The 16065-nt window shown below is 41.0% G+C and overlaps 1 protein-coding gene across 1 annotated transcript in view; it reads left to right on the plus strand.

Moving 5' to 3' along the window:
• ADAMTSL3 (ADAMTS like 3) overlaps positions 1-16065 on the plus strand; it is a 465354-nt gene that overhangs the window by 332916 nt on the left and 116373 nt on the right. Inside the window, exons 16-17 of the mRNA XM_075858077.1 lie at positions 6416-6705; positions 8336-8465. Coding sequence (XP_075714192.1) covers positions 6416-6705; positions 8336-8465 — 420 coding nt within the window. The remainder of the gene's footprint in view (positions 1-6415; positions 6706-8335; positions 8466-16065) is intronic.

Consider the following 16065-nt stretch of genomic DNA (forward strand, 5'->3'; position numbering starts at 1 on the left):
CTGTTTACGGCCCGAAAAATGGCCGAAAATAAGCCATGTGAACATACCCTTAGGGTTATTTTGTGTGTCAGAGGCAATCAGTGGCTGCTGTAAGCAGAGCCGTCAGTCCAGCTGACTACTAACATAGTAGATTCTTATGGGGGATTTAGCAAGTACTCTATGGCAGTTATTAAGGCCCAGTTCACACAGAGGTTTTTTATTTTTAAAGAGGCTCTGTCACCAGATTTTCAAACCCCTATCTCCTATTGCTACACACAGCGTGTCCTCGCGAGATCACACTGTGACGTCATTCACTTCCTCCCACAGGAACTTCATCGCGTCGGATGAGCGAGGACACGCTGTGTGTCTGAACTGCCGGAAGCTGGGTGGTAACGAAGAGAAGTGGATGATGCTGATTCGTCAGCATCATACACTTCTATTCACAACGCCCAGCTAGTAAAACAAGTAAAAACGCCCAGATGTACACACACAATACACGCCCACTTGGACATAACTTTAAACACGCCCAGTTGTACTTAAGAAAGGCTCATTTCCTTAAATATAAAAATGGTCATAACTTGGCCAAAAATGCTCGTTTTTGAAAAAAAACAAAACGTTACTGTTATCTACATTGCAGCGCCGATCTGCTGCAATAGGAGATAGGGGTTTGAAAATCTGGTGACAGAGCCTCTTTAAGCTGACTTTGACGCAGAAACCGTGTTGGAATCATCGTCAAAAACGTCTGAAACCGATTTCAATGGGAGGTGGATGCTTTTTTTCCCGCGGCGGTTCTTAAAAAGTGGCTTGCTTTTGCTTGCCGCAGTTCCACCTCTGACCTCCCATTGAAATAGTTTTCTGTGTAGATTTTTTGAGGCAGATTTTTCTGCCTGCAAAAAAACTGTGTGAATGTGGTAACGCGGGCGCCGAGTCGCGGTGGGCGGGGCTCTCTGAGCTGAAGTTGGTATTCGCGCCCTTTGGTCACGGTGGCGCACTTTCTCTCTCCCGCGCCTCGGGCCACAGAACCAGTGAAATAAGTGGTGCTTGTAGGATACACTGTTCTCTGTCCCCTGGGATGTTATGTGGTGTACCCCGAATAAGGATGTTCCAGGAGACAGGGTTCAATAAACTTTCACAGTAGTTTTACTGGGCACAATATGCTTGGTGGTTACTTTTGTTACAGAGGCAATGTCTTTAAGTAGTATAAACATATCACAGGGTATTGCAAATGGTGGTACCTGCTTCACCTCCCTGACTCTGTCTGTAATTCCTCCAAGGGTGCTGTGAGTTCTGCTCCTCTTTCTTCTCTATACTGTGCTGGAAGGTGTGCTGCTGACTGTCCCAATCCAGTTGCACTATCACAGAGGAATGGTGTCCCTTGGGGATTCTAGGCTGTGTGCAAGCTCCTTGCTTTGCTCTAGGCACTCTCAGTAGTGTCCAAGCTCCTTGTCTGGCTTCTGTATCACAGGCAACACACACTGACCTGCACTCCTTTCACTTCCACATGGCTGTTGCTGATCCTCTCACAGAATTCCTCCCTGTTCCACATGGCTGCTGCAGCATCTCACTGAATACAACTTCAGACACTGACTTGTCTGCTCTCCTCTGCCTGCACGCTGCTGCACACTTCTCCTCCCTGCTGCACTCCTCTGCTCCACACTGCTGCACTGCCTGAGGTTTGTTCCTGTGTCCCCAGCTAGCTACACCCCTCCCCTCTCTCTGGAGAATACATCTTAACCCCTTCCCGCTCCTGGACGTACTATTAGGTCATGGCAGTTGTATCGTTCGCGCTCCATGACCTAATAGTACGTCTCGACACATACAGGAGCTGTGACAGCTGCTGTCTCGTACAGCAGCTGTCACAGCTCCTACAGCGGGGACCGATCGCTGTGTCCCCGCTGATTAACCCCTTAAAAGCTGCGTTCTATAGAGATCGCAGCTTTTTAGGGGTTAAGCTGCCATCGCCGGCCTGCTACACGATAGCGGCCGGCGATGGTGACTATGGCAACCGGACACCAAACAATGGCGTCCGGCTATGCCATAGACGGAAGCCTAGTGGGTCCTGACAACGTCAGGACCCACTATGCTTGCTGTCAGTGAGTAGCTGACAGCTCTGATACACTGCACTCCGCATGTAGTGCAGTGTATTAGAATAGCGATCAGGGCCTCCTGCCCTCATGTCCCCTAGTGGGACAAAGTAATAAAGTAAAGAAAAAGTAAAAAAAAGATGTGTAAAAATAAGAAAATAAAAGTTTTAAAAGTATTAAAAGTAAAAATGCCCCTTTTTACCTTATCGGTCATTTATTATTAATAAAAATATATAAACAAACAAATAAACTATACATAATTGGTATCGCCGCGTCCGTAACGGCCTGAACTACAAAATTATTTCGTTATTTATCCCGCACGGTGAACGCCGTAAAAGAAAATAATAATAAACCGTACCACAATCACAATTGTTTGGTCACTTCACCTCCCAAAAAATGGAATAAAAAGAGATCAAAAAATGGTACTGATCGAAACTACAGTTCGTTACGCAAAAAATAAGTCCTCGCACAGCTTTATTGATTGAAAAATAAAAAAGTTCTGGCTCTTAGAATAAGGTAACACAAAAAGTGAATGATTTTTTCCAAAACGTATTTTATTGTGCAAACGCCATAAGACATAGAAAAAAACTATAAACATATGGTATCAGCGTAATCGTATCGCCCCGCAGAATAAAGTGAATATGTCATTTATAGCGTACGGTGCACGCTGTAAAAAAAATAGAATAAAAAAACAATAGTAGAATTGCTGTTTTTTAGTCACCACGCCACCTAGAAATAGAATAAAAACTGATCAAAAAGCCGCATGCACCCCAGTTCTTCAGACATTCAGGTTAATTGTGTTTGCCTGTCCAGCTGCTGACCCTCTATTGTTCACTATTTCTACTTTAACAAAAGTTTAAAAGTTGTAGATAGAGGTCCTTATTACAGACTATTTAGACGTGGCGATCCATGAGTCAACACAGCTGTATTGACTAAGAAGGTAAAAACTGAGGTCAAAGTAAGAGAAAATATGGCCGCTTCTTTAGATCTGCTCCTTCTCCATACGTTTATGTTGATCTTACATAAAAATAGAATTAGGAAACCAAAACTTTTCAATCAAAAACCTTTGATTACAGAAGCATCTATCTTCAAGTTGTTAATACACAATTGTGGGGATTTACTAATACTGTTCTAAAGTTCTAGATGAAACTGAAACAGACAGGCAGTGGCGAACGCAGTATGATAAATGCGGAGCATCTTGCTAAACATGTTTGACAGTATTCTCTTCCTTATGCCTCCTCTTGGCTGGCGTACTTTACACCAATATTTTATGGAAAAATATTAGCGCACGCTAATAAATTGATGTGGCACATTTTACGACTCCTCTTAACCCAAGCCTCTTTTTTTCTATACGCTTTTCAACATTGTCTAGTATGCTTAAAAAGTGTCTAAAATATATAACAAATTTGGGGTATGGCATGTACACCAGTTTTTCGGTAAAAAAACGATTCTGTATACAAATGAACAATGCGAAGAAGGAAGTAATGTTCTGGCCGAGCTTAACACAGGGCGTTAGGGTGGTATTTGTCTTACACCTTAATGAAAATTCTAGAGGGATGTTGGGATTTTATCCCCATCTCTAACCTGTACATAACTAGCTTCTAGCCACCATATTGTCTTCAGAAATCCCACTGCTTACCCATAGCAGGAAGACATAATAATTGATCCGAGCTGCATCTCTGAGCGGAGGGAGAGCCTGTGTGCAGAGGAAGATAGATTAGTACAACCATACTGTACATCATCTATTCTACAGGTTAAAGGAAGCAGCCTGGGTCGCCATCAGGAATTCCAGGGCCCCATACAGCCAAATCATCGCGGCCCGCCCATTACCGGTTTGCATGTTGCACCATGAATCAGTATTGGCAGCAAGGGGGCCCAAATCTGTGTTGGGTAGGGTCGCAGGCAGGTAAAAAAAGGTGGCAGGGGGAAAAGTGGAAAAGGCAGTGCAAGGTAGAAGGGGCTCTGTGCGCGTGCAGGCACACAAGTTAGCAGGGCTTCTGTAAGGGGAAGGAAGCAGAAGCTGGCGGAAGACAGAAGCTGACAGGGACAAGGGGAGTCAAGGACAAAGTAGTAGGACTCTTGTAAAGGTAAGAGAGCAACAGCACAAGGAAGACAAAGGAATGCAGCTGCACTGTCAGAGAGGGGAGAAGTCACATCTCGGCAGTGGCATTGTGGGGACACAGATTTAATATACAGTATGTGATGGGGGCTCTGTTAGAGGGACTCTGTTACCAGGTTTATACTGCCCTATCTAAGTTCAGCAGAAAATAGTGGCAGACCCTCATTGCAGCAATGAGTCACTTACTTTGCAATAATCAGTAGTCTTTATAAAATCACATTTTATCTCCATCAGAGCGAGCCGAACATATTCATGAGCTGTAGCTCCCCCTGCCCACCCTCCCCATTTTAGCAGCTTTCTCCCAGTACTGTGCATAGGGAGCCTGTTCTTCTGGGACTCACACATATCCCCTCCTACCTTGTCTTGCTGTTGCTCCTCTTCGGCCACTGGTGGCCGAGAGTACAGAAACAGCCGAGCATGCTGAGCTACGCTGTTTTCGTTACTTCGCTTCACTTCTATGGGAGACGGAAACAGCGTAACTCAGCCGGCTTTGTTGTTACCGTTTTCCCGTCCACCCAGGCACTCCTTGTATTCCTCATAACTCAGTGGCTGGAGAGCAGCATCAGCGGGACAAGCTAGGACTGGGGATCAAGGGGCCCTATTCCATAGATAGGTGTGGGTGCCAGGGTTGGGACCCGCGTCTATCCGGCCTATGCTGTGGATACCCCATAAGTGTCTGAGATGGGAATGCCCCTTTAGATTTTGTAACAACAATGCCGAGTAGCTGACCATGTCTTTGAGAACTGCATCTCTTAGACTTTGGAGTGAATTTTGCTGCCGTGCCTCAGCATCTGCTGTCATTTCAGAACATGGATTCAGTACATTACATCTGTCTAGAGTTGGTCTTGTTGTGTGACTATGAGCAGCATAGGAATAAGTACGGCTCTACTCCAAAGCACAGACCTAAGCATTGCCAAACCAGCCTCGTGCTAGATAAATACCTTGGCCTTTGCGGTCTACCACGGCTATTGTCCTACATTTATATAACTGTACAACATTCAAAGAGCTTTTTTTCTACTGGCAGAATATAATATGACTTGCTGGAAGAGCAGAGCCAAGAAAAATGTGATCCTGACCTTTTTTTGTTTTTAGTTGTGGAATGTGATGACAGTTGAAACCCATCATGATTTTAGATACTGAGATACTGCCCCCCCGGGTCCTGTTTGTTGCACATAGGTTTAACAAGGTTGTATTATTTCTCAATTATTTTTTTAGTATGCTGAATAATAAAGAGATATAAAATACAAAGTACTCTTGATTCCCTAGACCAGGGTTCAGCAACCTGTGGCACTCCAGCTGTTGTCAAACTACAATGCCCAGCATGCCCTGACAGCCTTTAATTGGCATAAGAAAGCCTTTGGCTGTCTGGGTGTCCTGGGAGTTGCAGTTTCACAACAGCTGGATTGCTGAAGGTTGCTGACGCCTGTCCGAGATGCATGACTGTTCATGGTAGGTGATTAAACTTGAATGGCGTTTTTTTCCACATCTTTCAGAGGCAATTGCTTCGTTGCAGCTAAAAGATGATGATATTGAAAAAAGAAATATTTCCTGTCATCACATTTTTCTATGTTTGTCATAAAGTAAAAGCTACAATCTGTGAAATATATCTATCATAAACGTAGTCTATTAGCAAACTACTGTATGAAATACATAAATCACTTTCTGTAGGAATTTATCCATTTCATAGTGGACAGTGATGTCACTACAGGCCATTAAAGGCAAATAATCATCATGTCTCTGTTCACTACAAGCCATAAGGTTAAAATAAAAAAAAATGTAGAATGCTCTACTTTAACTACAGGCCATAAGGTGCAAAGAATCCCCATGCCCCCTTTACTGCAAGCCATAAGTTGCAAAGACTCCTCATGCCCCTGTTCACTATAGACCATAAGGGCTGAAAATCATCATTGGCCCCTTTACTACAGGCCATGAGTGGCAAAGAATACTTCACTAAAGGCCTATGTACTCAGCGCTCTAAATGATGTGGATTTCTGACTTAGTATTACATTATTCCTGTCTTGTACAGCCATAAGTAGGCCAATAACGCATAGACAAGTACTGCAGACTAGATTGTAAATGTGAACATTCAGGAAAAGTTGCTAATATTAGTTACAAGACAAGCATATAGATAAAAGTACAGAAAGACGTGGATTTGACAACATAATTACATTTGACGTAAATGAAATATAATATAGTGTTATGCATCTGTATCACAAATCAATCATTCTTACAGGTTCATCCCAGAAGCCTGGTCACCATGCAGTGTCACTTGTGGTCGTGGTGTACAAGTGAGGGAAGTCAAGTGCCGTATTTTACTGACATTTACTCAGACTGAATTGGAATTGCCAGAAGAAGAATGTGAAGAGGAAAAACCTATTTTAGAAAGAGCATGCTATCTCCCACCATGCCACGGTGAAGCCGTGGACCAAGCCGTAGAGCTTCCATCACAAGAGGAGGATTCAGCGGAGATGTATGACTGGGAGTATATTGGGTTTACAGCCTGCTCCAGTAGTTGCTCAGGAGGTAGAATGATTTTTGTTCATCATCATTATATAATCAATTGTCTACATTATTAGAGCTTTATTTTAATGTTGTCCCCAGTTAAATTCTGACCCTAAATCAGTTTGTGTTACCAAAATATCTGTCCCAATTTCGCCTGACCTATTAGTGACTATCCAGTTGGACGAGTGAGTGTTTGCACGCTCAAAACGTTCCATTTTATCTGGAAATCTTTTTTACTGTATCTTCTAAGTCCAGTTGGACATAGATCAAGCAACTTGGTGCTCAAACGTAAAAGCCCAGCTTAAGCCATTCATATTAAAGGGTTATTCTCATCTTATAAAATGATGCCATTTCACTAGTATATGCCATCGGTTCATGATCGGTGGGGGTCTGACCTTTGCGACCCTCACCAATCTTCAGAATAAAGGGGCCGCAGTGCTGCTTTAGTGCTGTGTGCCCATCTGAATAATTGAAACCCAAAGTACTGTATATTAAAAAGTCACATGGATTTGCTTATATAGTCATTAATTAAATAGATCCACAAATATGTGTTGATTCATTCCGTATTGTATCTTTAATTAAAGCAGTTGGAGCTGTTGGTTTCTGAGTTCCAAATAGGCTGTTTACCTTTACAATGGAATAGAGTTAGGCCTCATGCACACGACTGCATTGGTTTAGCAGCCCGCAAAATCAAGGGTCTGTTGCGGTCCATTGGACCACGAAAAAATGTAACTGTCCATCCGTGTGTCAACAGGACGCACGGATCCACAACAATTCACCAGTATTGGTGAATCCGCAAATCCGGACCGTAAAATGTCTTGTCCTTAGTTTTTCAGTGCTGATTTGCGCCCCCCACACGAATCTGTGTAAAGCACGGTCATGTGCATGGGGCTATGGAAATAAATGGGTCCGCAATTTATTAGCAAAAATGCGGATACATTTGGGCCGCAAAAGCACTTCCGTGTGCATGAGGCCTAAAACAATAAAATTAGGGATAGCTGCACCCACCACTAGTAACAAAAAATGGAAGATCAGATCCTTATAAAGATTTGTTATAGAATTACTCAGTACAGGATTTTGAATCATTTTTAGATATTTTATTTCATGCAATGATCTGCAGGTACAAGTACAGATCTTTAGTAGAGGTTTCACATTTAAGGAATTAAAGTGATTTGCGTTTTGCAGAATCAATGTAGAATAGGATTTTTATAGAGTGGAGTCCTGAAAAGAATTGAGTCAGTCAGGTGTAGTTTATATTTAAAGAGAACCTGACGCTAGATTTTAAGGCACTAAACCATCAACATGTCGTTATACTGCTGGGAAATACCGCCTTAAGCATGCCCCTCTCAAAACTGTCAATTTTAGCATCTGGTCTACAAAGAAGTATGTAAATTACCAGAGCAGAGTTCTGAGATGAGTCCAGCGGGATCCTGCACATGCTCAGTGCTCAGACGAAGCCGAGGTCAGTACACCTGGACTCATCCCAGGACTCTTCTCTGGTAATTTACAAACAGCGCACGCTGGATTATAACTTCTTCTAAGACAAAATTCTAAAACGGAAATGTAAAGGATCTGCCAGACACAGCTTCTGTGTCGACAGATTATATGCCCCTCATATTTATTATTTCTGTTTTGTATTCCCTTAATCTAGGAAGACAAGAAGCCATAGCAGCCTGCCTCCATATCCACACAAAAAGAATTGTGAACAGCTCTTTGTGTGACAGCTCAATGCGTCCACCTGCAATGACGAGAGCCTGTAATACCAAACTGTGCCCTCCAAGGTACTGTCTGAAGGGATTTATATCACTATCTGAATAACATAATTTATATTTGATACATAAAAGAGAATGTGTATGATAATGTAAAACCAAAGAGGAAGCAGTCAGTAGCGAACTCATGATTTATCCTTAAAAAGTCTCATTTTGAATGCACACCTAAAAAAATATAAGCTGGTAACTTATTTTCAATGTTTTGGCTGCACTTATGTTATTTACTTAGGGTCGGACTGGTCCACTAGAGGTCCATAGGACTCGTACAATAATAGGCCCCAGCCAGAAGAGATCCCATGAAGTTCACTTAAGGGCAAACCAACAGTGGAGAGTATCACATTAATAGAATGGACATTAAGTGAAATGATAAAAACATCATGGCATTAATTTGTTCTGTAAAAGTGGGTGAATTTATTTTGAGGGTTGGCCCTCAAAATAAACTTTTCTGGTGGGTCAAAAATACTTTAGTCTGAAATCAGATAAAATTATATATTAAAAACCTCCTTTCCTGATAATACAGCCCCTTTTTGTGACATGATACCTTTTGTAAAAATTTGGGTTTATACTGGAGACACACTGTGCGTGTTTGTATGTGTGTATGTAGTGTGCGTGTGTGTGTGTGTGTGTGTGTGTGTGTGTGTATGAAGTGTGTGTATGTAGTGTGTGTGTGTGTATGTAGTGTGCATGTGCGTGTGTGTGTGTGTGTGTGTGTGTGTGTGTGTGTGTGTGTGTGTGTGTGTGTATGTCTCCGTGAGTGTATGTGTGTGTATGTAGTGTGCGTGTGTTTGTGTATGAAGTGTGTGTATGTGTGTGTGTGTGTGTGTGTGTGTGTGTGTGTGTATATGTAGTGTGTGTATGTGTGTGTGCGTGTATGTAGTGTGTGTGTGTGTGTGTGTGTATGTAGTGTGTGTGTATGTAGTGTGCGTGTATGTAGTGTGTGTATGTGTGTGTGCGTGTGTGTATGTAGTGTGTGTTTGTGTGTTTGTATTTATGTGTGCCTGTGTGTATGTGTGTGTATGTATGTGTGTGTGTGTGTATGTAGTGTGTGTGTGTATGTATGTAGTGTGCCTGTGTTTGTGTATATGTGTGTGTATGTAGTGTGCAGTGTGTTTATATGTGTTTGTGTATGTAGTGTGCGTGTGTGTGTATGTGTGTGTATGTGTGTTTGTATGTGTGTGTATGTAGTGTGCACGTGTGAGTGTGTATGTATGTGTGTATGTGTGCATGTGTGTGTGTGTGTGTGTGTGTGTGTGTGTGTGTGTGTGTGTGTGTGTGTGTTGCAATCGTTTAGCTTTGAGCAGGCCCATATACTGTAAATCTAATAATACTGCACACCCTTTTGAGGGACACCAGAGCAACAAAAGTCATGAGCACCTTCTGCGGGGGAATCTCTTCAACATGTTGTTGATTAAAGGTAGTTTAGAAGTGAATGGCCTTCCCAAACAGGAACTAGAAATAGCAAAAGCAATAAAGTGGAAACGTCTGAGAGGTGTAGGCTTGAAAGTAATATAAGAATGCTGATCATGAACCTGCGTGGGAAGATGCGGGATGTTTGAAGAGGCCTCTATGCTTGGTGCACAGCAATGTAAACAGTACTGTAGATATGTGCATTCATTTGTGTCTGGAGCAGCTGCACAGAGTTAAATGCTAGGGAAGTCTATTGTCATTGAGTGTTAATGTATAACTGATCTTCTACTTTTCATGGATTATACTCTGCTGTTTTTTGCAGATCAATAAGAAATTTTGTAGCTGTTGCAACTTGTGAAATCTCTTTGTAATATTATTTGTATATATAGTATTATATGGTAGTAAAGTACTGTGCATGGTGTGGTGAATGACATTCACATCAGTCCTATTCCCAACGAAGCTTACTATTTATTGTGCCAATTACATGTACTACTTATACTCCATACATAATAACACAGTTGGTAAGGTTGAAAAAAAGACACAAGTTCAACATATTTTTCTTTATCCAGAAGAAGGCAAAACAACCCTTATAAACAAATTGCTTCATATTAGGAGAAAGGAAATTCCTTCCCAACTCCAATATGGCATCATAAGGAATCCTTTGATCATCTTTCCAGCTCCAGTAATCTAGTACTCATACTGTAACATGTAATATTATGTATATCCGGAAAGACAACCAGGTCTCTCTTAAACTTGTTCAACAGATCAACCATCCCATCACCCTGTGATAGAGAGTTCCATATTCTCACTGCTCTTACAGTAAAGAATCCTCATCTATGATGACATGGAAACCTTCTTTAGTCTACATATAGTGGATGTCCCTTGTTAAAGTTACAAGCTGGGATATGAAAAGATCATTACCTAAATCTCTGTATTGATATATTATATTGATATATTGATCATTGATATAGGTGTCAAGCCCAATTATTTTTGAGCAAAGTATTTTACCTGAAGGTTTTGGGTTATGGGAAAAAAATATATACAGTGTCGTGTCCCAATATGATGAGGCATTTCCAGCCACTGTGACACCTATAATGGTTGACACAAACTTAAAGTCAGCCTATAAAACACAGATTTATGTTGACTCTGGGATAGTTAAAGATGTCTCAATTTGTTATTTTTTCAGTTAGCTGTATCATTATAGTATATATCAGTAGCATACCTAGCATAGAGGCTATAGGGCTCGTTGTGGGAGTGGGCCCGATACTGAACTGCTTTCCCCTACTTGCCATAATAGTCATAGCTGCCACTAAGAGGAGCTCACTGCATATAAATGTATACAGCTCCTATTGAGTTCAATGTATAAATTCATATACAGTTAGCTCCCCTAGTGGTGGCTGCTTCCAGTAAGAATTATATAATTTATCAAGTCAGAAAAATAGAGCTCATCATACAGATATATTATGAAATTAATCAGCAGAATAATTTTAAACACGGCATTGTACATTTGGCCGAGCATTGAGTGGGGAGTGAGGCCCATTCTGATTTTTCCAGTGCGGCCTTATGATTTCTATGTGAATCCTGGTATGTATTGTCTTGTCATGTCTACTACCAGTTATTTGATCCATACAAAGTCTGTAACTATGTAGTCTGCTTCAATATACCTTAAGTGATAATTATTCCTTGGCATCTCAGTTACCTCGAGACTTATAAAAAGATCTATTGATTCACGCCAATATGAAATATCTTTCTATTCCTCCTTTATACGAAGCTAGGGTTTAAAGACCTAAATTCTTTATTGACCCTTTTTATGTTACAGATTAATCAGCATTCCTTACACTTACTACATATGGCAGACACATAATGAACAGGTCACAGTATTCCAATATCAGATGCCAGAAGTAGGAAATTCTAGAACAGTTGTAAAGCTATGATAAAGTGTAGAAATCCAGTTCAATATTTTAGGCTAGTTGAGCATGACTGATGGGTCAGAAGAAGTGATGACTGTCACCAGTTTAGGACTGTGAGGCATTTAACAGGTTTTTTGTTCCCTCAAACTTGGCAATTATAGTATCCAAAGTCTTGGATGTTATATAATGGCCTGCAAAGTGTCCAAGCACTGGGGCAAGCCTCGAATATATTCTGGCAACAGACGTCTATCTTCTCCAGCCAGGAGTCAAGAAAGGTCTTTTTAATAATGATTCAGGAAATTGTTTCATATTGAACCTGAAGGAAGTTTTCAAGTTGGTTTCATAATGATTTCTCAGGTTTTTCCGCTGACATTTTCCTTCTGAAATTGGGTAATAAGCTATGAACGTTTTTTTTTTTTCCTCTCACGTCTTTCTTTCGAGTTCTGTGAGAAAGGTGTAGTGGTTTATGATAGTGTTTGAAACTTTTTATCCACAATATCTACATTCTGGAGCCGGTAAATGAATTCATTCTGTTATGAATTGCTGTATGAAATGCCTAATGGATCTTGCTTATTCCTTGGCCTTTTTTTTTCCCATTATAGCATTGTAACCTATCACTTTCATGCATTTGTGAAGTTTACTGTTGTAATCCACAAGAAAAATGTAAGAAAGTATAATTCTTTAGTGATTGTTCTGCAAAGGCATTGGGTCATTTTTGTAGAGTGGCTTCATCATACTTCTTTACACTTCAGACAAAACTCTATTCTTCCAACTAAAGTATTAATAATTTATTTTCTGATAGATACTTGATAGAAAAATTTAATGCATTATTTTGGGGATCAGCCCTCTTATTTAATTATTTATTTATTAATTTTAAAGGGGATGTCTAGTTGTGAAAACTAATTTTCAAGTGCCCTATTAAAGGCTATGTACACCTTTGCACATTTTTATTTTATTTTATTGCTTTGTATGTTTTTTGCAAAATCAAACACATTTCTAATTGCACATTTCTGATTACAAAGTGTCTACCGTTTGTCTTCTGTACCTGCAGTTTATTTCAGTACATGGCCGGCTGCTGTATTAAGTTCTCCCTCTGATCCGTCAGTCTGCTCCCTGATGGCAAACTCAGCAGCTCCTCCTTTGTAGATTCATGTGCGAGCATTTAGTGTGACATCTGCGCATGTGCAAGATCCTACTCACTGGTGTGTGCTGTCCAAATTAGAACAGTTCCCCATCAGTTATGAAGCAGCCACTTTCTCCTCTTCACTGAGGACTACAGTGCATACCCAACGATCCCTCCCAACCACAGATAACTGGGCATGCACAGTGCAACATGTCCCTTATGTTAGCAGAGAGCTATAGTGTAGTGAGAAGATTGTGAGCAGAACCTCAGAGGGGGAGGAGAAATACATAGACATGCTGTTTAACTGTGTGGGCGTGGTTATGCAAAACAGCTGCAGAAGCAGCAGAAGGGAGGGGGAGAGCAGAGAGAAGGCTGTGCACGTGCATGAGAAATCCACACAGTAAGAGAAGAGAACATGTGACCAGTGCTAGGGAATGCCCATAGAGAAGAGAACATGTGACCAGTGCTAGGGCATGCCCTTAGAGAAGAAGTTTGAATGGAGAAAAGCTGTCAAACTGGTTATGACAGCGGCTGAAGCCATAATGCATAAAACAGATAAGTGCACCTTTTTTTTTCTGCAGGTACTTAGTAACATGCATGTATGTTGATTTTTCATGCACAAAGGTTTCCATACCCCTTAAGGACGCATGATGTATTAACCCCTTCCAGACATTTGACGTATCCATACGTCATAGCCGGGTAGGGGAAGTATGGAATGGGCTCACGGAGTTAACCCGCTTCATATGATGCGAGTGTCGGCTGTATGTTACAGCCAACACTTTACAGTAACGAGCGGGATCGCACTCGAGCGCGATGCTGCTCGTTTAACCCTTTAAATTCCGCAGTCAATAGCGACCGCGGCATTTAAATCGTTAGAAAGAGGGGGGCAACACCCTCTAGCAGCTCATCGCGCCCCCCGCAATACAATATCGGGGTGGCGATGGTTGCTAAGGCAGCCTGGGGGCCTAATGAAGGCCCCCAGGTCTGCCATCTTTGTGCTCCTATTAAGCCCTGCCTCTGGCAGAGCTTAATAGAAGTCTGTGAGAAAGACGATATACTGCAATACATTAGTATTACAGTATATCGTGCAAGCGATCGCTGGTTGAAGTCCCCTAGGGGGACTAATTAAAAAAGTAAAAATTAGTCAAATAAAGTTGTTGTTTTTTATTTAAAAAAAAAAATTAAATTAAAAGTTAAAAAAACAACCTTTTCCCATTTCCCCATAGAGGATTGTAAATAAATAAACATAATTGGTATCGCCGCATCCGTAAAATAAACACAAAATAAATTAAAGTTTTTACACTTCGTTTTTTCCTTGTAAAATATAGAAAAAACAATATATATATTTGGTATCACCGTAATCGTATTGACCTGCAGAATAAAGTCAACATCTTGTTTTAATTGCACAGTGAATTCTGTAAAAATGAAGCGCAAAAAACGATGGAGGAATTAGTTTGTTTTAATTTTCTACCCCACAAATAATTTTTTTCCCATTTCCTAGTACATTATACACCACATTCCAAATTATTATGCAAATGTTATTTTTCGCTGATTTTCCTAAATAGTCGATGCAAATGACAGTCAGTATAATCTTCAAGCCATCAACCGTTGGAGTATAATGCAAATTTTATTGAACAAATCTCCTAATGATAACAGATTTTTTTTTAGAAGTAAAAAACTCACAATGCACTGTTTCAAATTATTATGCACAACAGGGATCAAAACATTTTAAAGGTTGTAAAGAGAACTAAAATGGTAATTTGTTGAATTTGTAGCATCAGGAGGTCATATTTACAGAAATCAAAAGCTCTTTCAATCAAAAAAAACTTAACAGGCCAAGTTACATGTTAACATAGGATGCCTTCTTTGATATCACCTTCACAATTCTTGCATCCATTGAATTTGTGAGTATTTGGACAGTTTCTGCTTGAATATCTTTGCAGGATGTCAGAATAACCTCCCAGAGCCCTCTGTTTTGATGTGAACTGCCTCCCACCCTCATAGATATTTTGCTTGAGGATGCTCCAAAGGTTTTCAATAGGGTTGAGGTCAGGGGAACATGGGGGCCACACCATGAGTTTCTCTCCTTTTATGCCCATAGCAGCCAATGACACAGAGGTATTCTTTGCAGCATGAGATGGTGCATTGTCATGCATGAAGATAATTTTGATACGGAAGGCACTTTTCTTCTTTTTGTACCATGGAAGAAAGTGGTCAGTCATAAACTGTACATACTTTGCAGAGGTCATTTTCACACCGTCAGGGACCCTAAAGGGGCCTACCAGCTCTCTCCCCATTATTCCAGCCCAAAACATGACTCCGCCACCTCCTTGCTGACGTCGCAGCCTTGTTGGGACATGGTGGCCATTCACCAACCATCCATTACTCCATCCATCTGGACCATCCAGGGTTGCACGGCACTCATCAGTAAACAACACGGTTTGAAAATTAGTCTTCATGTATTTCTGAGCCCACTGCAACCGTTTCTGCTTGTGAGTATTGTTTAGGGGTGGGCGAATAATAGCTTTATGCACACTTGCAAACCTCTGGAGGATCCTACACCTTGAGGTTCGCGGGACTCCAGAGGCACCAGCGGCTTCAAATACCTGTTTGCTGCTTTGCAATGGCATTTTAGCAGCTGCTCCCCTAATCCTATTAATTTGTCTGGCAGAAACCTTCCTCATTATGCCTTTATCTGAACGAACCCATCTGTGCTCTGAATCAGCCACAAATCTTTTCACAGTACGATGATTACGCTTACGTTTTCTTGAAATATCCAATGTTTTCATACCTTGTCAAAAGTATTGCACTATTTCACGCTTTTCGGCAGCAGAGAGATCCTTTTTCTTTCCCATATTGCTTGAAACCTGTGGCCTGCTTAATAATGTGGAACGTCCTTCTTAAGTAGTTTTCCTTTGATTAGGCACAACTGGCAAACTAATTATCACAGGTGTCTGAGATTGATTACAAATGATCCAAAGAGCCCTAAGACACAATACCATCCATGAGTTTAATTGAAAAACGAATAATTAAATGTTTATGACACTTAAATCCAATGTGCATAATAATTTGGAACACGGTGTATGGCACAATAAATGGCGATACGAAAAACTACAGTGTGTCGATGTCATAGGGGGGGGGGGGGTCCCCCACCAAATTCCCCATTATATAA

The sequence above is a fragment of the Rhinoderma darwinii genome, chromosome 3 (assembly GCF_050947455.1).
Source record: "Rhinoderma darwinii isolate aRhiDar2 chromosome 3, aRhiDar2.hap1, whole genome shotgun sequence".
NCBI lineage: Eukaryota > Metazoa > Chordata > Amphibia > Anura > Rhinodermatidae > Rhinoderma > Rhinoderma darwinii.